Source organism: Pecten maximus, chromosome 4 (genome assembly GCF_902652985.1).
Source record: "Pecten maximus chromosome 4, xPecMax1.1, whole genome shotgun sequence".
NCBI lineage: Eukaryota > Metazoa > Mollusca > Bivalvia > Pectinida > Pectinidae > Pecten > Pecten maximus.
In genome coordinates, this window is record NC_047018.1 from 51,916,108 (window position 1) to 51,944,021 (window position 27,914).

Genomic DNA, 27,914 nt, shown 5'->3' on the forward strand with positions numbered 1-27,914 from the left:
AGACAAACCCGGTTATAACCTCGGTATAGACAAACCATGTTATAACCTCGGTATAGACAAACCCAGTTATAACCTCGGTATAGACAAACCCAGTTATAACCTCGGTATAGACAAACCATGTTATAACCTCGGTATAGACAAACCTAGTTATAACCTCGGTATAGACAAACCCAGTTATAACCTCGGTATAGACAAACCTAGTTATAACCTCGGTATAGACAAACCTAGTTATAACCTCGGTATAGACAAACCCAGTTATAACCTCGGTATAGACAAACCTAGTGATAACCTCGGTATAGACAAACCATGTTATAACCTCGGTATAGACAAACCTAGTGATAACCTCGGTATAGACAACCTAGTTATAACCTCTGTATAGACAAACCTAGTGATAACCTCGGTATAGACAAACCTAGTGATAACCTCGGTATAGACAAACCCAGTTATAACCTCGGTATAGACAAACCCAGTTATAACCTCGGTATAGACAAACCATGTTATAACCTCGGTATAGACAAACCCAGTTATAACCTCGGTATAGACAAACCCAGTTATAACCTCGGTATAGACAAACCCAGTTATAACCTCGGTATAGACAAACCCAGATATAACCTCGGTATAGACAAACCCGGTTATAACCTCGGTATAGACAAACCATGTTATAACCTCGGTATAGACAAACCTAGTGATAACCTCGGTATAGACAACCTAGTTATAACCTCGGTATAGACAAACCTAGTTATAACCTCGGTATAGACAACCCAGTTATAACCTCGGTATAGACAACCCAGTTATAACCTCGGTATAGACAAACCTAGTTATAACCTCGGTATAGACAAACCCAGTTATAACCTCGGTATAGACAAACCTAGTTATAACCTCGGTATAAACAAACCCAGTTATAACCTCGGTATAGACCAACCCAGTTATAACCTCGGTATAGACAAACCTAGTTATAACCTCGGTATAGACAAACCACGTTATAACCTCGGTATAGACAAACCTAGTTATAACCTCGGTATAGACAAACCTAGTTATAACCTCGGTATAGACAAACCTAGTTATAACCTCGGTATAGACAAACCTAGTTATAACCTCGGTATATACAAACCATGTCATAACCTCGGTATAGACAAACCTAGTGATAACCTCGGTATAGACAAACCCAGTTATAACCTCGGTATAGACAAACCCAGTTATAACCTCGGTATAGACAAACCTAGTGATAACCTCGGTATAGACAAACCATGTTATAACCTCGGTATAGACAAACCTAGTGATAACCTCGGTATAGACAACCTAGTTATAACCTCGGTATAGACAAACCTAGTGATAACCTCGGTATAGACAAACCTAGTGATAACCTCGGTATAGACAAACCCAGTTATAACCTCGGTATAGACAAACCCGGTTATAACCTCGGTATAGACAAACCATGTTATAACCTCGGTATAGACAAACCCAGTTATAACCTCGGTATAGACAAACCCAGTTATAACCTCGGTATAGACAAACCATGTTATAACCTCGGTATAGACAAACCTAGTTATAACCTCGGTATAGACAAACCCAGTTATAACCTCGGTATAGACAAACCTAGTTATAACCTCGGTATAGACAAACCTAGTTATAACCTCGGTATAGACAAACCCAGTTATAACCTCGGTATAGACAAACCTAGTGATAACCTCGGTATAGACAAACCATGTTATAACCTCGGTATAGACAAACCTAGTGATAACCTCGGTATAGACAACCTAGTTATAACCTCTGTATAGACAAACCTAGTGATAACCTCGGTATAGACAAACCTAGTGATAACCTCGGTATAGACAAACCCAGTTATAACCTCGGTATAGACAAACCCGGTTATAACCTCGGTATAGACAAACCATGTTATAACCTCGGTATAGACAAACCTAGTTATAACCTCGGTATAGACAAACCTAGTTATAACCTCGGTATAGACAAACCTAGTTATAACCTCGGTATAGACAAACCCAGTTATAACCTCGGTATAGACAAACCCAGTTATAACCTCGGTATAGACAAACCTAGTTATAACCTCGGTATAGACAAACCTAGTTATAACCTCGGTATAGACAAACCTAGTTATAACCTCGGTATAGACAAACCCAGTTATAACCTCGGTATAGACAAACCTAGTGATAACCTCGGTATAGACAACCTAGTTATAACCTCGGTATAGACAACCTAGTTATAACCTCGGTATAGACAAACCTAGTTATAACCTCGGTATAGACAAACCCAGTTATAACCTCGGTATAGACAAACCCAGTTATAACCTCGGTATAGACAAACCTAGTGATAACCTCGGTATAGACAAACCCAGTTATAACCTCGGTATAGACAAACCCAGTTATAACCTCGGTATAGACCAACCTAGTGATAACCTCGGTATAGACAAACCCAGATATAACCCCAGTGTACATAGCCTACCCAGAACCTAACATATCGCTGTTACTGTCCGTTACATGACAGACAGATTTATTAATCGATCGTTACATGGTTGTGGTGTTTGCCTCCCTTTATGTACTTTTTTTCGGCAGATCAGTCTAAAAACTCCAACGTCAAATCAGAGACTCGTATGTGATACATATGTCTCAGTTCTTACAATCAGAACAAAATGGAGGGTGACTTCGAGATTGGTTAAACACATATCGGCTATATTGTAGTAAATGCAGTAATAATTATTATTAGTCCGAAGTCGAGTTATTATTATATATACGCGCTGCCATCACATCGATTCAACTCACAATGTCATTTTGTTAAACCTTATTGTTATATTATTTATTTATTTATTCATTTATTTATTCATTTACTTTTACCATCTGTACACCACCTAAGATGTTTTCTAATTAATCATAATAGGCCCTCGGCGAATTAATTATCGGCCGAGGGGAATCGTTTTCACAACAATAAATATCGCTATGTGTAACTGTTCTATGTCTGTATGTAATTTACCTGTGTCTTGATAAAGGGGCAGATTGCCTCGAAAATTTGACAAATCACTTGTCTGTACTGTCGTTATTACTACTTGACAATTATATATATATATATATATATATATATATATGATATAAATTCAGGGTGAAACGCTATAGCAACATGTCTGCTCCCAACAGCGGATAGAGAACCGATGTTACGGGAAATACAACTATATTACACTTTTTTTGTTTACAATGAACAGCATCAAATGAATAAGGTTTTTAAAATATTTCAAATTTATAGTCAGAAAATTTGGATTCAGACATTTTAAAAGTCGGGTACATCCAAGTGGATATTGAACATAATTACCGAAATTTCTTTATTCGATCATCGGCAGTACAGCCGCTCATTAGATAGGTCTACCTGAGTGACACTCGTTTATCTTTTCTGAAAATAATTCTTGTCATCCAAAAATCAGATGTCACCCAAACATCAGCTGTCATTCAAAATCCAAACACGACAATAAAGCAGAACAAATATAACGTATATTACTATGCTGTTCTAACATGATATATACCAATGTCTTAACGTGATATATACCAATGTCTTAACGTGATATATACCAATGTCTTAACGTGATATATACCAATGTCTTAACGTGATATATATTAATATCTTAACGTGATATATATCAATATCTTAACGTGATATATACCAATGTCTTAACGTGATATATACCAATGTCTTAACGTGATATATATCAATGTCTTAACGTGATATATATCGATGTCTTAACGTGATATATATCGATGTCTTAACGTGATATATATTAATATCTTAACGTGATATATATCAATGTCTTAACGTGATATATACCAATGTCTTAACGTGATATATATCAATGTCTTAACGTGATATATACCAATGTTTTAACGTGATACATATCAATGTCTTAACGTGATATATATCAATGTCTTAACGCGATATATATCAATGTCTTAACGTGATATATATTAATATCTTAACGTGATACATATCAATGTCTTAACGTGATATATATTAATATCTTAACGTGATATATATCAATATCTTAACGTGATATATACCAATGTCTTAACGTGATATATACCAATGTCTTAACGTGATATATATCAATGTCTTAACGTGATATATATCGATGTCTTAACGTGATATATATCGATGTCTTAACGTGATATATATTAATATCTTAACGTGATATATATCAATGTCTTAACGTGATATATACCAATGTCTTAACGTGATATATATCAATGTCTTAACGTGATATATACCAATGTTTTAACGTGATACATATCAATGTCTTAACGTGATATATATCAATGTCTTAACGCGATATATATCAATGTCTTAACGTGATATATATTAATATCTTAACGTGATACATATCAATGTCTTAACGTGATATATATCAATGTCTTAACGTGATATATATCAATGTCTTAACGTGATGTATATCAATGTCTTAACGTGATATATATTAATATCTTAACGTGATATATATCAATGTCTTAACGTGATATATATCAATGTCTTAACGTGATATATATCAATGTCTTAACGTGATATATATCAATGTCTTAACGTGATATATATCAATGTCTTAACGTGATATATATCAATGTATTAACGCGATATATATCAATGTCTTAACGCGATATATATCGATGTCTTAACGCGATATATATCGATGTCTTAACGTGATATATATCAATGTCTTAACGCGATATATATCAATGTCTTAATGCGATATATATCAATGTCTTAACGCGATATATATCAATGTCTTAACGCGATATATATCAATGTCTTAACGCGATATATATCAATGTCTGAACGTGATATATATCGATGTCTTAACGTGATATATATCAATGCCTTAACGTGATATATATCAATGTCTTAACGTGATATATATAGATGTCTTAACGTGATATATATAGATGTCTTAACGTGATATATATGTATGTCTTAATGTGGTTCCTATCAATCAATCTCATCGTAATACATTCACAGCTAGTAGGTGTAACTAATGGCGACAGGTGAGCACCTACCCGATTTCTGAGCTGGTATGTATGTAAATGACTGCGCCAGATGTACCACTCAGCCCTAAATCACAGCTACCATGGTGTAATACCTGGCACTTACATAAGCATTAGCGTTGATATCATTATAATCACACACTTAAACGAAATTACGGCACCTCATTTCGACCTTGATTTGCTTCAAAACATATTAGATGGAACAAATATCCTAATATTTGGACAGTTGTAGAAACCTTGGTGTGTTTACACTGTGAGGGGACTGTCCAGTAGTGAGTGGTAGGTGAAACGCTGATAATTGACCCTGGATATGATTTTACTGGGGTCACATTTCCACGTTACACCGGTACGAGCATTGTCGGTGAGCAGTAACATCGTCATCTTAAGTACTGTATAGACATAGGAACTCTGTTAATGAACATCTGGCATCTCTCCCGGTAAGATTTTCGGGGGAGGAATAACTAATATCACTTGAGATGGTTCGTTATGAAGCACTGTAGATTCTGTTTATGTCTGATTTTAGTGGCTCGTTGACAGTTCTTCACACCCCTTTTTATTGATTTCATTTAACGCTTCCATAACCAAGGTCAAGGACAAAAGGGATTTTTCCAGCAACTATACACATTCCTAAAGATACAGAAATTGACATCTGAAAAGTATTTGGGATAACACCAAAACATTTCTGAAGTAAATGAAAAAAAATCGAGGCTACCTCAAATCAACAACAATCTCACGCATTCCTCAAATCAACAACAAACTCACGCATTCCTCAAATCAACAACCTCACGCATCCTCAAATCAACAACAACATCACGCATTCCTCAAATCAACAACAACCTCACGCATTCCTCAAATCAACAACCTCACGCATTCCTCAAATCAACAACCTCACGCATTCTTCAAATCAACAACAAACTCACGCATTCCTCAAATCAACAGCAACCTCACGCATTCCTCAAATCAACAACCTCACGCATTCCTCAAATCAACAACCTCACGCATTCCTCAAATCAACAACAAGCCCACGCATTCCTCATGTCAGCAACAAGCTCACGTCTTCCTCAATAAACTCACGCATTCCTCATGTCAGCAACAAACCCATCGACGGACGCCAGACATCTGACGCCGGACGCCTCGGACCAGGTGAGCTAATAACGACAGAAACCGGCGAACGATACAGGCCCCAGTGACCTTTGTCTCGAGAGGCTTACGGATTATGATACACATTCCACGTGCTATACGTGGGAGGCGTCTAGTATGATTATAATGTCGATTCACGAACAGACAAATATGTCCCTCCGACATTCCAAGTTCAGACAGGAACATGTGTAACCATTATGGTTTGGTGTATTTTTGAAAAAAAGTAAAAACCCCGAGAGATCTAGCCTCACCATCAATAACGTAGTTATGTACACACAGAAATAGCAGAATAAGCCGTGATAAAAAGGCGCTTTACAGAGCCATTATGGAATAATTGAAAGATTTAGAAAATGAAGCAATAAAGTATAATACCCATTAAAACAAATGAACAGGGATATGATATAGATTGTCTGCCAGTTGTTCACCGCGCTGATTGGCAACTGAGGCCGTTAAAAACCAATACTCTCCCACCAGCTGTAGCAGCAAGATTTAGCCACACTCCTCACAAACACTAGCCCAATTCCCTAAATGAAATATTTTAAGTGAGTTATCTATTTTCTAAAGACCATTTTATTGGACTTTTATCTTTCCTACGTGTTCAGTGAATCTAATCTGGTGCCATTTCCAACAATACGGTAGACATGTAGTTCCTCTAGGGTTATCGTATTAATTCGTTATTGTTTTGTCGTCAGAAGGGATGACTGGTTTATAAACATAAGCATTTTCAATATTCAAGATATAAACATGTCCAGCTTAAACAACGGTTAGCATCGATTGACACCAAGTTGAGACTTTGAACTTCGAAATTCCAATTCTTAGCGTTTCAATTTTTTTCAGAAGATTCTATACATGCAAGTTTTTGGACTAAAAGCATGTTTGCGAAACAGTTTAAATTAATATCTTTAACATTGTATTAAAAAGTGACACATTGATGTCAGCATAACTAACCTTAAAAAAAGGGACTTGGGCGAATATGTCAATCTTTGGGAAGGCTACCAAACTACCCGTATCTATACCGGTTAGGTTCATTATTGACAACAGAACAGTTAACACACTTCATTGGAATGATTTACTACATAACAGACATACATGACACCCATGATCGATGCTGAAAGTGTTCGTTTTTAGACGTGTCTAACATTTATTACCACTGCTGGCCGACTTGTTAAACATAGCGCGTGCTTCCTGATACAACTTCCTCAATCAAGCTCTTTATGAAAAGTAGAAATGAATCAATGTATATTAAGAAAGCTTTGAACTCCTCCATGGCACACTTGAGATAAATTGTGTCTTTTGAAGCGGATGGACGTATGCCAATATATAGCAGTCGTCCTTATAGGCGGATTCACTTCCTGTTGTGAGTTGTGACGAAACAGCTTGTTTACCGACATAGATGTGGCGTAGGAATGTTATTATGCAAAGGTACATGATTTTAATTGGCCATGGAGGAAGCAGAGAGACCAAACAGTTAGGGAGGCAAGGTTTATGAGCCATGGTATAATGTAGCACGTAGAAAACTCTAATTTATCGCTAACGCTCAGTAAATTGTAAACAACTAGTCTACTGCAGCCGGCATCTTTGATAACTTTAAAAACAGGAAGATGGACTGATAAACAGTTGGTCATAGTTTTTTTAAAAGTATTTTTGGCTTTCGTAATATCTTAAAGATCATTGAACAGTTTGGTACCTCGATTGATGATATGACCTTAAAGTTGCCCTACATAGGAATAGCACAACAGCCGGTGCACACGATTTCCCAGAGATGTAACAAGCAGGAAAATGTTTTCTCAACTTTTTCACTTCTCACATTCGACGTTAATCTTGCAAAATACCATTGTAGTCTATTGATTTTAAGATTACCTTTAATATAAAAAGCAAGTAACATAATCGTTTCTCCGTTCTAGTTGTCAAACTGAGCCACATCCTTGCGTGCTCGGCGACGATTTGTCAACACAATGTAGTACGTTACATAACCTTATGTTAAAATGATAACATCTTTCTTTTTCCTTGGCACCAGGAAATGACCTATGAAGATATAAAGTCCCTTTCGACTTTCGAGTCTAGTAATTCGAACTCATTTATTGAAAAAGCAGGTATTCTAGCAAAATGCGATCTGTAGTATACGGCATGTTCCATGAATGAAAACAACTGTTAATCAGCACGTATACATATTATAGCCACCATCTTAAATCATAATTTATATTTTTTCATATATGTTTTCGTATAACTAGTTATTTCGTAATATTTATAAACCTCTCGTTAGCTGTGCAGTTTACATCGCACATTTGTGCGCACGATGTCTGCACGATGTCTGCACGATGTTTTCGGAACGTTGTGCGATCACACAACTGTACATACCTAATATTTACATTGTAACAGAACGTGTTGTCTAACGATATACGGTTAATCAAGTAAAACTTGAAAGAAAGTTTCGTTTTAATTATCATATAACATCGTATCAAAAACTGAATAAAAATCGCAATATCTCAGTCATGTAATCAAACAAGCCTTGGCGGAGATGTGATTTATAGTCTATAGTATCATGTTGTGAAATCATTTAGCATGTCCGGTAGATAGCCGAAATGTTGGTGGCTCAAGTTCACCCGGGAACGCTGCATTTTTAAATCTCCCATTTTATATTGTATCGATATGATTCCATATACTCGAGAAGTATCAAAAAGAACAAAAAAAAAAAACAAAACAAAAACAAAAACCCATAGTAATCAAATTAAGATATGCAATCACACGTTTTCTGCCATTCATATAAAAATATGAACGAAATTTCAGTTTTAACAAAGCTGATGAGATGCTCATTGTACCTAAGGAAGCACAGACATCTAAGTCTTTCCCGAGGTTAACCATTACCGTCATGTCACGATTTAATTTATTTCAATAGTGACACGGTTCAGAATATAATATGCACTTAGTGTTCTTGTGAAATGAAATATATATATGTATATATATAAAGTTATTTCCAGTTTTGTTTTTTATTCGCCTCCCCTGATCAAAACCGTGGGCCCTTGGCACCACTGACGAGTCCTAGAACACACTTGGCATCACTGACAAGTTCTAGAGCACACTTGGCATCACTGACAAGTCCTAGAACACACTTGGCATCACTGACGAGTCCTAGAACACACTTGGCATCACTGACTAGTCCTAGAACACACCTGACATCACTGACAAGTCCTAGAACACACTTGGCATCACTGACAAGTCCTAGAACACACCTGGCATCACTGACAAGTCCTAGAACACACTTGGCATCACTGACGAGTCCTAGAGGAACGAAACAGATATAGGTGCCGGCAAGTTGATTTTGGCACTACTTTAGACGACCATACAACTATGTACAGTATTTACAATTAAAACCTGGCCTGCTACACTACTCCCTCCTTCAAACGTGTTCGCCCCCGAACACACCAACCCAGGTTCTCTCTCCAGAGAAGCCTCTTGCTTTCACTTGGAGTGGTCTGCGGCACCAATGTAAAAGTTCAAGGAGTAGTAGTGTGCAGCTAGCCGGGATCGAACCCGCCACCCTCGGCTTACTGGTCCGCCGCTCTACCGACTGAGCTAAAGGGAAATTCCCTGTAGCCGGAAGTTAGAAGGCGACCATACAACTATGTACAGTATCTACAATTAAAACCTGGCCTGCTACAATACTTAGTTGGTTTGCATTGTTTAACGTCCTATCAAAAATTATTGTCATGTAAGGACGACCTCCTCAATTTGCCAGTTGCATGCGTGTGGTGAGTGATTTGAATTGTTTTTGACGGCTGTGATATGTTCGTGTTTGTCTCCTTGTGATAGGACGGAACTGATGCCGACTTCATAGTGCAACCTCACTAAAAAGGTCAAAGGCCACTGGCAGGGCATCACGAACGCTCAACAGTACTTGTCAAGGAAAAGATTAGGATAAACCCCAAATCTAGTAGCCTCTTACGATCATGCAATGAGGGCAACAGGTTCCAGTTTGATAGACTCTAGTTTTCTGGTAAAGAATAAACAATTATATCTGCATTCTCTTAGATACGACGACCGAAATATATTGTCATCAAAGAGGCACATCTCAAAAATATTCTGGAAACTTTATTTTCAAATACAAGTAGGAACAATTTTCGCAATTTACCGCTAGCTTTAATCATCATTCTGCTTTTGATTGATAAATAACGTACATGTATCAGATTCTGGCCTACATCTACATGCGTGCAGCTTTAATTGGAAACGACTTCCATCCGTTTGACCTGGCCTCATTGTAATCATACCGCAATGTTTTAAACTCAATGGAGGAATCTTCGGCAAACATTCGGTTTACCTCTAGGGTTACTAACGGATAGAACAGAGAAATGTTTACCACAGGCCTCCATAATACGGGCTATGGGTTCAGAAATGTGTACCACAGGCCCCACTAATATGGGTGAGGGGTTCCGCAATGTGTACCACAGATCACACTAAAACGGACGAGGGGTTCCGAAATGTGTACCACAGACCTCACTAATACGGGCGAGGGGTTCAGAAATGTGTACCACGGGCCTCACTAATACGGGCGAGGGGTTCAGAAATCTGTACCACAGGCCTCACTAATACGGGCGAGGGGTTCAGAAACGTGTACCACAGGCCTCACAAATCCGGGCGAGGGGTTCAGAAATGTGTACCACAGACCTCACTAATACGGGCGAGGGGTACAGAAATGTGTACCACAGACCCCACTAATACGGGCGAGGGGTTCTGAAATGTGTACCACAGGACCCACTAATACGGGCGAGGGGTTCAGAAATGTGTACCATATACCTCACTAATACGGGCGAGGGGTACAGAAATGTGTACCACAGACCCCACTAATACGGGCGAGGGGTTCAGAAATGTGTACCACAGACCCCACTAATACGGGCGAGGGGTTCAGAAATGTGTACCACAGACCCCACTAATACGGGCGAGGGGTTCAGAAATGTGTACCACAGACCCCACTAATACGGGCGAGGGGTTCAGAAATGTGTACCACAGACCCCACTAATACGGGCAAGGGGTACAGAAATGTGTACCATATACCTCACTAATACGGGCGAGGGGTTCAGAAACGTTTGCCCTATCCCTGTAGGGCTGGAAATCTCGAGGCTTATAAGATACACATATCTAGGGTAAGGGAAATGTACGAAATCAATCTAGATTTCATTTGTCAACCAAAACCTATAGCACCTTCATGAGATCTTTGGCGCAAAATGAAGTCAGGCTTGAAATGACATCACATGATCTGCATGATGCATTTAACTTCGGTCGGAAATGAAAGTATTACTTATTTTTTCGTGCAATTTTGACATTATGATGAATCGGTGTATGATTGTCCTCGTGATCAGCCTTACTGTAAGTGATGGGTATACATTGCTATAGTTGATATTAATACGTCATATCCATACATGTATGTGACTGTATCAATTAAGACCACTTTCAGACAAAATGGTTACCTCGAAACCAGCTTTCGAACCCACGACTACCAACACATCGCCGTTCCAACGCTCAAACGATTGATCAGGTGGTTATAACAACATTACAATAGTTGTAATCTGCATAAATGTTACCATGAACTAAGAAACGTGAGTTTCATTGTGACATTGTCCTGTCCACCAACATTTAGCATTATCTTACCAAGACGAGATTTAACGAGACTTGTCACTGACTATGTGTAACCAATCTTTCACTTCACCATTTCATGTATCAAATAAAGTCGACAACTACAGGAAACTACCTCCCAACAACTACAGGAAACTACCTCCCAACAACTATAGGAAACTACCTCCCAACAACTACAGGAAACTACCTCCCAACAACTGCAGGAAACTACCTCTCAACAACTACAGTAAATTACCTCCCAACAACTACAGTAAACTACCTCCCAACAACTACAGGAAACTACCTCCCAACAACTACAGGAAACTACCTCCCAACAACAAAAGGAAACTACCTCCCAACAACAAAAGGAAACTACCTCCCAACAACTACAGCAAACTACCTCCCAACAACTACAGCAAACTACCTCCCAACAATTACAGGAAACTACCTCCCAACAACAAAAGGAAACTACCTCCCAACAACTACAGCAAACTACCTCCCAACAATTACAGGAAACTACCTCCCAACAACAAAAGGAAACTACCTCCCAACAACAACAGGAAACTACCTCCCAACAATTACAGGAAACTACCTCCCAACAACTACAGGAAACTACCTCCCAACAACTACAGGAAACTACCTACCAACAATTACAGGAAACTACCTCCCAACAACTACAGGAAACTACCTCCCAACAACTACAGGAAACTACCTCCCAACAACTACAGGAAACTACCTCCCAACAACTATAGGAAACTACCTCCCAACAACTACAAGAAACTACCTCCCAACAACTACAGCAAACTACCTCCCAACAACTACAGCAAACTACCTCCCAACAACTACAGGAAACTACCTCCCAACAACAAAAGGAAACTACCTCCCAACAACTACAGGAAACTACATCCCAACAATTACAGGAAACTACCTCCCAACAACAAAAGGAAACTACCTCCCAACAACTACAGGAAACTACCTCCCAACAATTACAGGAAACTACCTCCCAACAACTACAGGAAACTACCTCCCAACAACTACAGCAAACTACCTCCCAACAACTACAGGAAACAACTCCCAACAACTACAGGAAACTACCTCCCAACAACTACAGGAAACTACCTCCCAACAATTACAGGAAACTACCTCCCAACAATTACAGGAAACTACCTCCCAACAACTACAGGAAACTACCTCCCAACAACTACAGGAAACTACCTCCCAACAACTACAGGAAACTACCTCCCAACAACTACAGGAAACTACCTCCCAACAATTACAGGAAACTACCTCCCAACAATTACAGGAAACTACCACCCAACAACTGCAGGAAACTACCTCTCAACAACTACAGTAAATTACCTCCCAACAACTACAGTAAACTACCTCCCAACAACTACAGCAAACTACCTCCCAACAACTACAGCAAACTACCTCCCAACAACTACAGCAAACTACCTCCCAACAATTACAGGAAACTACCTCCCAACAACAAAAGGAAACTACCTCCCAACAACTACAGGAAACTACCTCCCAACAATTACAGGAAACTACCTCCCAACAACAAAAGGAAACTACCTCCCAACAACTACAGGAAACTACCTCCCAACAATTACAGGAAACTACCTCCCAACAACTATAGGAAACTACCTCCCAACAACTACAGGAAACTACCTCCCAACAACTGCAGGAAACTACCTCTCAACAACTACAGTAAATTACCTCCCAACAACTACAGTAAACTACCTCCCAACAACTACAGGAAACTACCTCCCAACAACTACAGGAAACTACCTCCCAACAACAAAAGGAAACTACCTCCCAACAACAAAAGGAAACTACCTCCCAACAACTACAGCAAACTACCTCCCAACAACTACAGCAAACTACCTCCCAACAATTACAGGAAACTACCTCCCAACAACAAAAGGAAACTACCTCCCAACAACTACAGCAAACTACCTCCCAACAATTACAGGAAACTACCTCCCAACAACAAAAGGAAACTACCTCCCAACAACAACAGGAAACTACCTCCCAACAATTACAGGAAACTACCTCCCAACAACTACAGGAAACTACCTCCCAACAACTACAGGAAACTACCTACCAACAATTACAGGAAACTACCTCCCAACAACTACAGGAAACTACCCCCCAACAACTACAGGAAACTACCTCCCAACAACTACAGGAAACTACCTCCCAACAACTATAGGAAACTACCTCCCAACAACTACAGGAAACTACCTCCCAACAATTACAGGAAACTACCTCCCAACAATTACAGGAAACTACCTCCCAACAATTACAGGAAACTACCTCCCAACAATTACAGGAAACTACCTCCCAACAACTACAGGAAACTACCTCCCAACAACTACAGGAAACTACCTCCCAACAACTACAGGAAACTACCTCCCAACAACTACAGGAAACTACCTCCCAACAATTACAGGAAACTACCTCCCAACAATTACAGGAAACTACCACCCAACAACTGCAGGAAACTACCTCTCAACAACTACAGTAAATTACCTCCCAACAACTACAGTAAACTACCTCCCAACAACTACAGCAAACTACCTCCCAACAACTACAGCAAACTACCTCCCAACAACTACAGCAAACTACCTCCCAACAATTACAGGAAACTACCTCCCAACAACAAAAGGAAACTACCTCCCAACAACTACAGGAAACTACCTCCCAACAATTACAGGAAACTACCTCCCAACAACAAAAGGAAACTACCTCCCAACAACTACAGGAAACTACCTCCCAACAATTACAGGAAACTACCTCCCAACAATTACAGGAAACTACCTCCCAACAATTACAGGAAACTACCTCCCAACAACTACAGGAAACTACCTCCCAACAACTACAGGAAACTACCTCCCAACAACTACAGGAAACTACCTCCCAACAACTACAGGAAACTACCTCCCAACAACTACAGCAAACTACCTCCCAACAACTACAGGCAAACTACCTCCCAACAACTACAGGACACTATCTCCCAACAACTACAGGACACTACCTCCCAACAACTACAGGACACTACCTCCCAACAACTACAGGAAACTACCTCCCAACAACTACAGGACACTACCTCCCAACAACTACAGGAAACTACCTCCTAAGACACCAAGACTGGAAGTGAAATAATCATCGCCTTCGTGGTGAATTCTCAATACCACCCAGGAACAATCACATGTAAAAGTGACTACGTCATATGGCGCGCAGTTCTCGAGTTTATGACATATCGACAAAAATGTCGTTAAATACATTATAATGGTAAACCGATAAACCAGGGAATGGAATCATCACATGAAGAGAAAACCCAGCAATCCAAGACGATACACAATCACCGCCGTTATAACAGAACCCAGAACAGTTCCTTAGAACTTAAGAAATATCTTTAAAAAAGATAAACGGCATAGCTTTAACGCTGGTGGTTATAATGTAAAACTGCTGGTGAAATAAATTAACGAACTAATTGGTTTTAGCACGGGTAACAAAATTATATCAGTTAGAATCATTTTTGGTGATAATAAGACTGCATTTGAATCGATCAGGAATATAATTCTGTTTATGTGTCATTTGAAAAGATACATCCACTTATTCAGTTTGCTTTAAATCTTAACTTTGTTTCGTTTTAACTGTGTATCTGCATTTTGCATTTACCGCTACATTGACCAATCACATACTTCATCTTGACCAGTAACGCCACCTGTCGCGTCATAACCGAGACCAAAAGAATAGTGTACGGCTATGCCGAAAAACAAGGACCAAAAAAGACCATGACCTCCAATCCATTGCCACCAGAGTATGATCAACACGATATCCTAATTTCAAACCTACCTGCACTCGCTGCTTTTGTTGACTAGGTTCCGGTAAATCTGTCCATCCGTTTCCGGTTCTTGGAAGTCCTCGATAATCCATGTTTCCACCATGGACCCTTTACTACCAAAGGATACCCTGTAAAACAAGGGAGATAATTGTATGTAGCTGTTACATCTGGGTCCCATTTTCAGTCAGACTACTGGACCAGCCGATAGGTGGCGCTTTAATATCGACTATTGGAAGTTCACGTAGTGGTATATATAATGTATAAATCTGCTTTGAACCGTTAGTTCCAGAGACTGTTGTCTGGGGAGCGGCGAACTCAAAAGACAACATCTCAATTAAACACGGTTTATTGGAACAATGTCGTTTGATTTCAGACATTGCATAACGTAATTACAGTTCATACCTCGACTATGGGGAAAACATGACTGAATTATACGATCTTGATAGGGTCAGATAGCATTGTAATTAGATTATCAGACAGAACTACACAACCAAACATATTGTCTGTAGTCTCAAACGGTATCAACTAGGCCATACAGCCCCTCCCCACCCCTTAATACTCATACACTCCGTCTACAACATCATAAAATATCATTTTTAACGACGTCTTTCCCGTCACCCTCACATACACGTGTTCACCCTTCCCTTCCTGTAGGGTGACCTAGATTTGTATGGCGGGTGTCGTCATGACCTAGATTTTATGGCGGGTGTCGTCGTGACTTAGATTTGTATTGTGGTTGTCGTCATGACCAAGATTAGTATGACGGGTGTCGTCGTGGCCTAGATTTGTATGGCGGGTGTCGTAGTGACCTAGATTTGTATGGCGGGTGTCGTCATGACCTAGATTTGTATGACGGGTGTCGTTGTGATCTAGATTTGTATGGCAGGTATCGTCGTGACTTAGATTTGTATGACGGGTGTCGTCGTGACCTAGATTTGTATGGTGGGTGTCGTCGTGACCTATATTTGTATGACAGGTGTCGTTGTGACCTAGATTTGCATGACGGGTGTCGTCGTGACCTAGATTTGTATGACGGGTGTCGTTGTGACCTAGATTGTATGGCGTGTGTCGTCGTGATCAAGATGTGTATGGCGGGTGTCGTCATGACCTAGATTTTATGGCGGGTGTCGTCGTGACTTAGATTTGTATTGTGGGTGTCGTCGTGACCTAAATTTGTATTGTGGTTGTCGTCATGACCAAGATTGGTATGACTGGTGTCGTCGTGACCTAGATTTGTATGGCGGGTGTCGTAGTGACCTAGATTTGTATGGCGGGTGTCGTCGTGACCTAGATTTGTATGACGGGTGTCGTTGTGACCTAGATTTGTATGACGGGTGTCGTCGTGACCTAGATCTGTAGTATGGGTGTCGTCGTGGCCTAGATTTGTATTGTGGGTGTCGTCGTGACCTATATTTGTATGACGGGTGTCGTCGTGACCTAGATCTGTATTGTGGGTGTTGTCGTGACCTAGATCTGTATTGTGGGTGTCGTCGTGACCTAGATTTGTACTGTGGGTGTCGTCGTGACCTATATTTGTATGACGGGTGTCGTCGTGACCTAAATCTGTATTGTGGGTGTCGTCGATGTCACCCAGCTATACCAGTCACCCTGCTATACCTGTCACCCATATATACCTGTCACCCTGACGTACCTGTCACCCTGCTATACCTGTCTCCCTGCTATACCTGTCATCCTGCTATACCTGTCACCCCGCTATACTTGTCACTCTGCTATACCTGTCACCCTACTATACCTGTCTCCCTGCTATACCTGTCACACCTGCTATACCTGTCACCCTGCTATACCTGTCACCCATATATACCTGTCACCCTGCTATACCTGTCACCCCGCTATACCTGTCACCCCGCTCTACCTGTCACCCTGCTATACCTTTCACCCTGCTATACCTGTCACCCTGCTATACCTTTCACCCCGCTCTACTTGTCACCCCGCTATACCTGTCACCGTGCTATACCTTTCACCCCGCTATACCTGTCACCCTGCTATACCTGTCACCGTGCTATACCTGTCATCCTGCTATACCTGTCACCCCGCTATACCTGTCACCCAGATATACCTGTCATCCCGCTATACCTGTCACCCAGATATACCTGTCACCCTGCTATACCTGTCACCGTGCTATACCTGTCATCCTGCTATACCTGTCACCCTGCTATACCTGTCACATTGCTATACCTGTACCCCAGCTCTACCTGTCACCCTGCTATACCTGTCACCCCGCTATACCTGTCACCCCGCTCTACCTGTCACCCTGCTATACCTTTCACCCTGCTATACCTGTCACCTAGCTCTACCTGTCTCCCCGCTACACCTGTCATCCTGCTATACCTGTCACCCTGCTATACATTTCACCCCGCTCTACCTGTCACCCCGCTATACCTGTCTCCACGCTATACCTGTCACCGTGCTATACATGTCACCCTGCTATACCTGTCACCCTGCTATACCTGTCACGTACCTGCTATACCTGTCACCCTGCTATACCTGTCACCTGCTATACCTGTCACCCTACTATACCTGTCACCCTGCTACACCTGTCACCCTGCTATACCTGTCACCCTGCTATACCTGTCACCCCGCTATACCTGTCACCCTGCTCTACCTGTCACCCTGCTATACCTGTCACCCTGCTATACCTGTCACCCCGCTATACTTGTCACCCTGCTATACCTGTCACCCTACTATACCTGTCTCCCTGCTATACCTGTCACACCGCTATACCTGTCACCCTGCTATACCTGTCACCCATATATACCTGTCACCCTGCTATACCTGTCACCCCGCTCTACCTGTCACCCTGCTATACCTGTCACCCTGCTATACCTGTCATCCTGCTATACCTGTCACCCTGCTATACCTGTCATCCTGCTATACCTGTCACCCTGCTATACCTGTCACCCTGCTTTACCTGTCATCCTGCTATACCTGTCATCCTGCTATACCTGTCACCCTGCTATACCTTTCACCCCGCTCTACCTGTCACCCCGCTATACCTGTCATCCCGCTATACCTGTCACATTGCTATACCTGTACCCCAGCTCTACCTGTCACCCTGCTATACCTGTCACCCTGCTATACCTGTCATCCTGGTATACCTGTCACCCTGCTCTACCTGTCACCCAGCTCTACCTGTCACCCAGCTCTACCTGTCACCCAGCTCTACCTGTCACCCAGCTCTACCTGTCACCCTGCTATACCTGTCACCCTGCTATACCTGTCATCCTGCTATACCTGTCACCCTGCTATACCTTTCACCCCGCTCTACCTGTCACCCCGCTCTACCTGTCACCCTGCTATACCTGTACCCCCGCTATACCTGTCACCCTGCTATACCTGTCACCCTGCTATACCTGTCACCCTGCTCTACCTGTCACCGTGCTATACCTGTCACCCTGCTATACCTGTCACCCTGCTATACCTGTCACCCTGCTCTACCTGTCACCCAGCTCTACCTGTCACCCTGCTATACCTGTCACCGTGCTATACCTGTCACCCCGCTATACCTGTCACCCTGCTATACCAGTCACCCCGCTATACCTGTCACCCCGCTCTACCTGTCACCCCGCTCTACCTGTCACCCCGCTATACCTGTCACCCCGCTATACCTGTCACCCTGCTATACCTGTCACCCTGCTATACCTGTCACCCTGCTATACCTGTCACCCCGCTCTACCTGTCACCCCGCTATACCTGTCTCCCCGCTATACCTGTCACCCAGCTATACCTTTCACGTACCTGCTCTACCTGTCACCCTGCTACACCTGTCACCCTGCTATACCTGTCACCCTGCTGTACCTGTCACCCCGCTATACCTGTCACCCTGCTCTACCTGTCACCCCGCTCTACCTGTCACGTACCTGCTATACCTGTCATCCTGCTATACCTGTCTCCCTGCTATACCTGTCACCCTGCTATACCTGTCACCCTGCTATACCTGTCATACTGCTATATTTACATTCTGTGTATTTGTCTATATGTCGTTAGTAAACCAAATTGTATTCATGAGACTGTATACTACTATTTACAGTGATTCGGTCAGTGTAGGAATACAGCCCAGGGTGTTGCAGGTCCAAACAATGGCCGCCAGTTACTTTCGGCCTAGAGATCTTTCGAATGCTAGCATTTATTAACAGAAGCCACAACAAAAAATAAAGCAACGTCACAAGTTATGAGAGTATAATTTTATAATTCTAAAAATGTAGTCAACACGAAATTACTATAAGCGCCATTCTTGATCTGTACGAAATTATCAAATTGTCAATGTCGTCACACTCACAGGCTCGTTTCTACATTTTCAGAAATGAAAGACACGACAACATTAAAAGTCAAGTATTTATAAAAAATCTTGTTAAAAAATCGGGAGTATCGACATAGTTTCCAGTTGTGTATGTATATGCCTACTGGATTTTAGTTTTGTGATTATTCACGGATAACAAAGGCCTACCTTACAAAAACGAGCCCCTGTGAAGTTGAAAATCGACTGCTAAGTTAGCGACAATGATGTGACCGGTTAGACTTGAATCTGTTTCGAACGAAATATCCTTGGAATCATTTTCACCTACTATCAAGACAACTTTCATTAAGAATTAAGAGCTGTTATTCTTCTGAAAATAACGTAAATCCAGTCAATACCAGAAACATAAGTGTTTCCGAGGAATCGAGTCTGTCCTGTGCAATGCCCGTTCAACGCCGCATCACTTCTAAATGTTAATTAATCGTACATCATTGCGCATAAAAACTGTTTCGATTTTAAACAATCAGAAATTATGTAATTACGAACAATTTGACGATACCTACACACGTATATGAAATATAAAATAAAGCCAAATTTGTGCAAAAACCACTTTGTGCGTTTACTATTAATAACGTCATGAGGGACTATATCATTTCTTCTGGAAATTTCGCTGTTCCGGTATTTGAACTTGATGACGTCAATGATAGTGTAAGCGGCAAATTTAAACGCGTCATAACCTACAGTATTTAAAAAATCTTTATGAATGTAAATATAAGCATTGAACTGTTACCAAATGGTAGTATACAGTCGATATGAATAACGGGCGACATTCTATTTATCTGTCACCCAAATTGTATTCATATCGACTGTATACTACCATTTGGTAACAGTTCAATGCTTTAATATATGTCACCCTGCTATAACTGTCACCCAGCTACTGGTGACACAGGTCTGATTTATATAGTAATTACCAGGTTTATAGAATTACGTGTCTATTGCTATAGAAACCTTGCTCGCGTGCGAGATATCGCTCGTCATGATGGAGCAATATATCCCGCCATTTATGGAGAATATTTAGTAGCGCGGTATAATGGCGATATTAGATGTACAGTTAGACTATAATGACAATTGTTTGCAAACTTTTACCCACATTTCAAACAATAAGTTGACCTTTAATTCCTTGTGTGTCATTCAACACCAATCGGTGTTTGATTTAAGATCAACTGTGAATAAAGCAAAGTCTGTTATACTTGTTTATAATGTATAAGAAATGTATATTTTCGCTGGCGATATCATTCGTGTTTTATTAATCCCACTGTGGTAGATCTATTCCTACTGGACTTTGAATATAGCTTTTGTTTACACATAAAATAAGGCTGGATAGTATTGCAACAGAAATTCCCCTGCCTGACCTAGGAGTGCACCTATTTATTTCCAATTTATTTTCGACAAAAGTCCAATAGATATAAGCGACGGAGATGTACATTTTTGGTATTGGCGGTATATCTTTTGAAATCAAAGAGCCCACAAAATTGTCTTGAAGGGAAAGTATAGAGTGTTCAATGACTTTCACTATACTCGTGAGGAAGCTTTCCATATGAGCATGTTTTCCAGGTTTGATTTCTTCGTTTGTACGTAGCTTTCCTTCTCAACCACCCATTCATCTTATCTCGATAGTAAAGAATACAATTGGTAGCGTAAAGATTCCTTGTTCTTTCTCCTGTTTCAAGGTTTTGGTTTGGTTTATTTTGTTTAACGTCCTATTAACAGCCAGGGTCATTTAAGGACGTGCCAGGTTTTAGAGGTGGAGGAAAGCCAGAGTACCCGGAGAAAAACCACCGGCCTATGGTCAGTACCTGGCAACTGCCCCACGTAGGTTTCGAACTCGCAACCCAGAGGTGGAGGACTAGTGATAAAGTGTCGGGACACCTTAACCACTCGGCCACCGCGGCCCCACCCAGAGGTGGAGGACTAGTGATAAAGTGTCGGGACACCTTAACCACTCGGCCACCGCGGCCCCAAGGGTAATGACAATATAAAGATTTCGAACGACTAGACTTCTAAAGGACGTATCGCGGGTTGTTATTGATATGAGCACTATGAACATTTCTTAAACGGTTGATGATAATGTTGTTTTGCTTATTCTTTAACATGATGGTATTTATCTTAACCATGTACACGTATTACAGTGTACGCCAAATTACTCCTGCTGCAAATTTCCAAACGGAAACATTAATTGATTTAAATTCTCACAGCGAATTGGGCCTGAAAACATGTCAGTATTAAACCGTCCTACCGAGACATGCCGTCAATCTGGCAATGTTTTGACGTGTTTGGGCGTGTCGGGGAAGCGCTACTAATGAGTTCCAGGTCGTGTACCAGTGATGCTCGAGAGTGTACCTCGGTAGATGGCGTATCCAGTCAGGTTAATACGTACCTGTATATACCAATGTTTACTGTTAGAGCTAATGAAGCCAGAAATAAGCACCAACTGCCGAGTTCTTGATATGGATAGCATTATATTAAACAGCAGTAATTGCCATAATCAAAACGCGATGTGATTTTCGCTTTTGTTTATTAACTGTTTGAGTATTTTTTTTCTCTCTCTTTCAGTTTTGATTTATTATTTTGTTTTCATTTTGCCTTTGAAAGTATTCTCAAGAACTGTAGACAATCTCAGTCCGAATCTTTGATCCTCATTTCGATCGCATTGACGAAAGAACGCAAGATATTCCAAAGTGGTGTCTGTCATCATGGTTTAATCTTATAAGGAACCAAGGATTGTGTATGTGAGCGCCCCCTACCGTGGATAAACAATATTCGATGATAATATATACGCTTCACATCTTAACCAAGTCCACGTTACAAAATTAAAATCGTTTACAGAGATGGAGCGATACCTTGGATAGCGAGAAACGATTGGCTGTTTTTGTGTTTCACAAATCACTTAACTGATAAAAACTGAAACTATAGAAACCGATGATAAGGAATGACGTCACGAAATTTATGTAAATCGTTTTAACTAACGCAAGAATGCAACCTGAAGCCAAACGGAACGTCTGCACACTTCAGGGTCTAATTCTTGTTTTTATTGGGCTCCTATAGAACACTACTGTTTTGTAATTTTGTTTTCGCTGAATAGATTTGATACCAAATACTACTTGTTTCTGAGTTATCTTTAACACGTAAACACTACAGAGGTTTGAATGGGGGTTAAATAAGATGGTGAGGGGAGGAGGGATCAACAACAACAACAACAAGAAACAACAACAACAAGAAGAAACAACAACAACAACAACAAGAAACAACAACAACAATTACTACTACTACTACTACAGGAACAACAACAACAACAAATCCGGATCAGTTTTTGATCCACTTTTGTTATATGGATTATCGCTATACGATCATGCATGTATAATTAGGACAGCGTTCATGCTTACATCAAAAGCTTCCTCACTAGTGTTCCATAACCAGCGAACGTGATAACACATCTCTGACATGTTTACGTTAATTGTGCACTGCTTACAAACGCTTTGTGGAATAAGCTTCAATCAGCTTCTACTGATGTAGAATCACAGATAAATGTTGACGTGCAGGGTGACTGACGGTGGTTAATCGTCTCTCAATATCCTACCCGGATCTTCCACCATTCCAGTTCAGTTTCCTATCGTCTCTCAATATCCTACCCGGATCTTCCACCATTCCAGTTCAGTTTCCTATCGTCTCTCAATATCCTACCCGGATCTTCCACCATTCCAGTCCAGTTTCCTATCAGTATTTCAAAGCCTCTCGGTTTCGGATATAACCAATCTATGCATGTTGTGTTGTCAAAGTAGTCCAACATAACATATACTCGGGTAATACATTGTTTTTATATGGCTGTGGACTTTCGTTAAAACGATTATAATCACTGTTGGAAAATATTATCTGGCGTAATATATATGTATATAAACTACCATAAGAATAAAACGCTCGCGTTATTACGAAAATAAATTAAAATGTACGCAACCAAAATCAGTGCAAATAAATAACATTACAATTTCGATAGAAACATATTTTTATAGGCTAGGCTCGGACATCGCTATATTCTAAACCCATTTCATAATCTCTGAAAGAAATTATCTTTGAATGAGTATAAAACCTACAGTTATAGTCGTTTATTTTTCAGGCCCTTAGTGCAAGTTAAACTTTATCATCCATTAATTTTGAATACCATGTGTCAACACTAACTCGAAGTTTACTGGTATTTTTTTATACTTAAATCACCTATGAATTATTGTAAATTATTCGGCATGAGTGAGCGAAACATATCTTATATTCCATACAGGAAACATGTTCAAATATCGGTTTTATTGCATTTAAACAAACACATCAGAAAGCTGTTAAGTCCATTTAGGGGTCGCGATGGCCGAGTGGTTAAGGTGTCCCGACACTTTATCACTAGCCCTCCACCTCTGGGTTGCGAGTTCGAAACCTACGTGGGGCAGTTGCCAGGTACTGACCGTAGGCCGGTGGTTTTTCTCCGGGTACTCCGGCTTTCCTCCACCTCCAAAACCTGGCACATCCTTAAATGACCCTGGCTGTTAATAGGACGTTAAACAAAAACAAACCAAACCAAATGTTAAGTCCAATGTACATGTAATCCTGGCGTATGGTTCACACGTTTGCCTTATTGTTATGACGTCATAGCATCCTTCGTTCATTGCTCCTGTAATGGAGACTTCCCACAATACACTTTATACAGGTAGTGATGCACGTGTTCATATTCTGTGTGCATTTCCTTCCAACTTTACGAAACTTGGTTTCTGTAAAAAAAATCCCCCCAAAACGAAATTCACATTGGAGACTAATATTTCAATGTTCGGCAAGTCAACATATTGGTTTACTTCAAGACAATAGAATGCAGTTGGTTATGAAGTCCAAAGTGCGCTTTTCGGTCTATTGACAAGGGACTCTTTTCCATGGTCTCCTTGGTGGTTTGGTTTGCTTTGTTTAACGTCCTATTAACAGCCAGGGTCATTTAAGGACGTGCCAGGTTTTGGAGGTGGAGGAAAGCCGGAGTACCCGGAGAAAAACCACCGGCCTACGGTCCGTACATGACAACTGCCCCACGTAGGTTTCGAACTCGTAATCCAGTGGTGGAGGGCTAGTGATAAAGTGTCGGGACACCTTAACCACTCCGCCATCGAGGGCTCTTTGGAATATAGCTCCACATGTCTATCACCAGTCTGAAAAAACGTGCCATCACCAAATGATGGAGTGTCAAGTGCTCTATTGCACCGACATTGTCGCGTACCCTTTAGGTAATCATGAAAAACACTTCATGTTTTGACAGTTTTATTTCAAAGAAAGAATGACAGAATTACAGTAGTTTCTTAGCTAAAACAAGCGTCAAGGATAGAAGCAGTGAACATGCCTATGCCTGTCACTTTTATGGGAAAGACAACACAGTTTTAAAGGTTATTTTTTTTATTTCAGGAAATCACTTTGACCAAAATGTAAAAATGGATTTTTGCGAAATTCCCACGTTGTTTTTCCCAACAACAGGCTAATTTTCAGGGAAGTTTCCAATAAACTGGGACATAGTTGTGTTTGAGACAAGTTGTGAAATTATCATCACTATTGAATAAAAATATGATCGGCAACATAAATTTGTTTTTCAGCAGATATGTGATATCAAGTTGTTTACTAATGTTAAGTTTCAAAAATAGAATTTGATAAATAATACGCACGACTTGTTCATTGAATATACCTATATATTCATCACCAAGAAATTATATCTCAGACATATTTGTTCCTCTCACTTTCTTCGCGGATCACATGTACAAATGTATACAACGCTGACTGGCTACAAAACAGCTGACGCAACAGCAAATCAAATTTAGTGATATTAAATCATTCACCTTAATATGAAAGGCAATGTGAAATATTCGTTATATGGCTGTAATTTTAGTTGTTTAAGAATTGGTGGAAACCTCTCTGACATGTCTTGACAAAATACAATATTAACCGAAAACTGGCGAATTCCTGCTCGAGCAGTAAATATCGCAAACTTTTAACCTCGTCTAAAAATAGTAACAGGGATTTTCCAGATCGAGGATTCAGAATTTTTGAACAAGCGCAAAAGTGATTTGTGGATTATTTTTGTTATTATAACCTTTATTAACAAATCAGAAAACCAAAGCACTGCTGGGCTTGATAAGAAACGTTTGTGTTGTATTTCGGACATGAAAAGGCCATGACATTAGCTTTAAAAATCAAGACGCTATTGATCTTTCAGCAAAGCTGAGGCATGTGATTCTAACTACATTAAGTGTAGTCAATTTACGTAACAAACACTGGTATCGAAGGAATCATTTAATATAGCAGAACAGTTATTGACTTTGTTTAGGTTAATACAAGGTATTGTTAACCTTCGAAAGGTGACATTTCCCTTGACCTCGGGAAATATCACCTTTCATACGTTCTTGTACTAGCTTAAATAAAGTAAATAATTGTAAATGATAATAATGGTGATGACGTAAGTCAATCTCAAGGAATTATTCGTGACAAAACAGGGACAACCTGAGCAACTACGTAACTAAGGAACAAAAGTGGAGATCGAAAAAAAGGGTATTGAGAAAAAAAATTAAAGAATTAGAAATGTAATGCCGAAATCAGTCGAACACAGACCACAGATGGTTTTATTGTCTTTTATACTCATAAGTGACCACAATTCAGTCTCAAAGTGGGAAACATCATGACTTTGACTACTGAAACATCATCCATATTGTAGTTTTACTACTGAAACATCATCCATAGAGTAGTTTTACTACAGAAACATCATCCATATTATAGTTTTACTACTGAAACATCATCCATATTGTAGTTTTACTACTGAAACATCATCCATAGAGTAGTTTTACTACAGAAACATCATCCATATTGTAGTTTTACTACAGAAACATCATCCATATTGTAGTTTTACTACAGAAACATCATCCATAGAGTAGTTTTACTACTGAAACATCATCCATAGAGTAGTTTTACTACAGAAACATCATCCATACAGTAGTTTTACTACTGAAACATCATCCATAGAGTAGTTTTACTACTGAAACATCATCCATATTGTAGTTTTACTACTGAAACATCATCCATAGAGTAGTTTTACTACAGAAACATAATCCATATTGTAGTTTTACTACAGAAACATCATCCATATTGTAGTTTTACTACAGAAACATCATCCATAGAGTAGTTTTACTACTGAAACATCATCCATAGAGTAGTTTTACTACAGAAACATCATCCATACAGTAGTTTTACTACTGAAACATCATCCATAGAGTAGTTTTACTACTGAAACATCATCCATATTGTAGTTTTACTACAGAAACATCATCCATATTGTAGTTTTACTACAGAAATATCATCCATAGAGTAGTTTTACTACAGAAACATCATCCATATTGTAGTTTTACTACAGAAACATCATCCATATTGTAGTTTTACTACTGAAACATCATCCATAGAGTAGTTTTACTACAGAAACATCATCCATAGAGTAGTTTTACTACAGAAACATCATCCATATTGTAGTTTTACTACAGAAACATCATCCATAGAGTAGTTTTACTACTGAAACATCATCCATAGAGTAGTTTTACTACAGAAACATCATCCATACAGTAGTTTTACTACTGAAACATCATCCATAGAGTAGTTTTACTACTGAAACATCATCCATATTGTAGTTTTACTACAGAAACATCATCCATATTGTAGTTTTACTACAGAAACATCATCCATAGAGTAGTTTTACTACAGAAACATCATCCATATTGTAGTTTTACTACAGAAACATCATCCATATTGTAGTTTTACTACAGAAACATCATCCATAGAGTAGTTTTACTACAGAAACATCATACATATTGTAGTTTTACTACAGAAACATCATCCATACAGTAGTTTTACTACAGAAACATCATCCATATTGTAGTTTTACTACTGAAACATCATCCATACAGTAGTTTTACTACAG

The 27,914-nt window shown here is 39.9% G+C and overlaps 1 protein-coding gene across 5 annotated transcripts in view; it reads right to left on the reverse strand.

Moving 5' to 3' along the window:
- LOC117326382 overlaps window positions 1–27,914 on the reverse strand; it is a 138,459-nt gene that overhangs the window by 101,901 nt on the left and 8,644 nt on the right. For all 5 annotated transcript variants that reach the window (XM_033883126.1, XM_033883127.1, XM_033883118.1 and 2 more), the window contains exon 2: window positions 15,642–15,758. In XM_033883126.1, coding sequence (XP_033739017.1) covers window positions 15,642–15,758 — 117 coding nt within the window. The remainder of the gene's footprint in view (window positions 1–15,641; window positions 15,759–27,914) is intronic.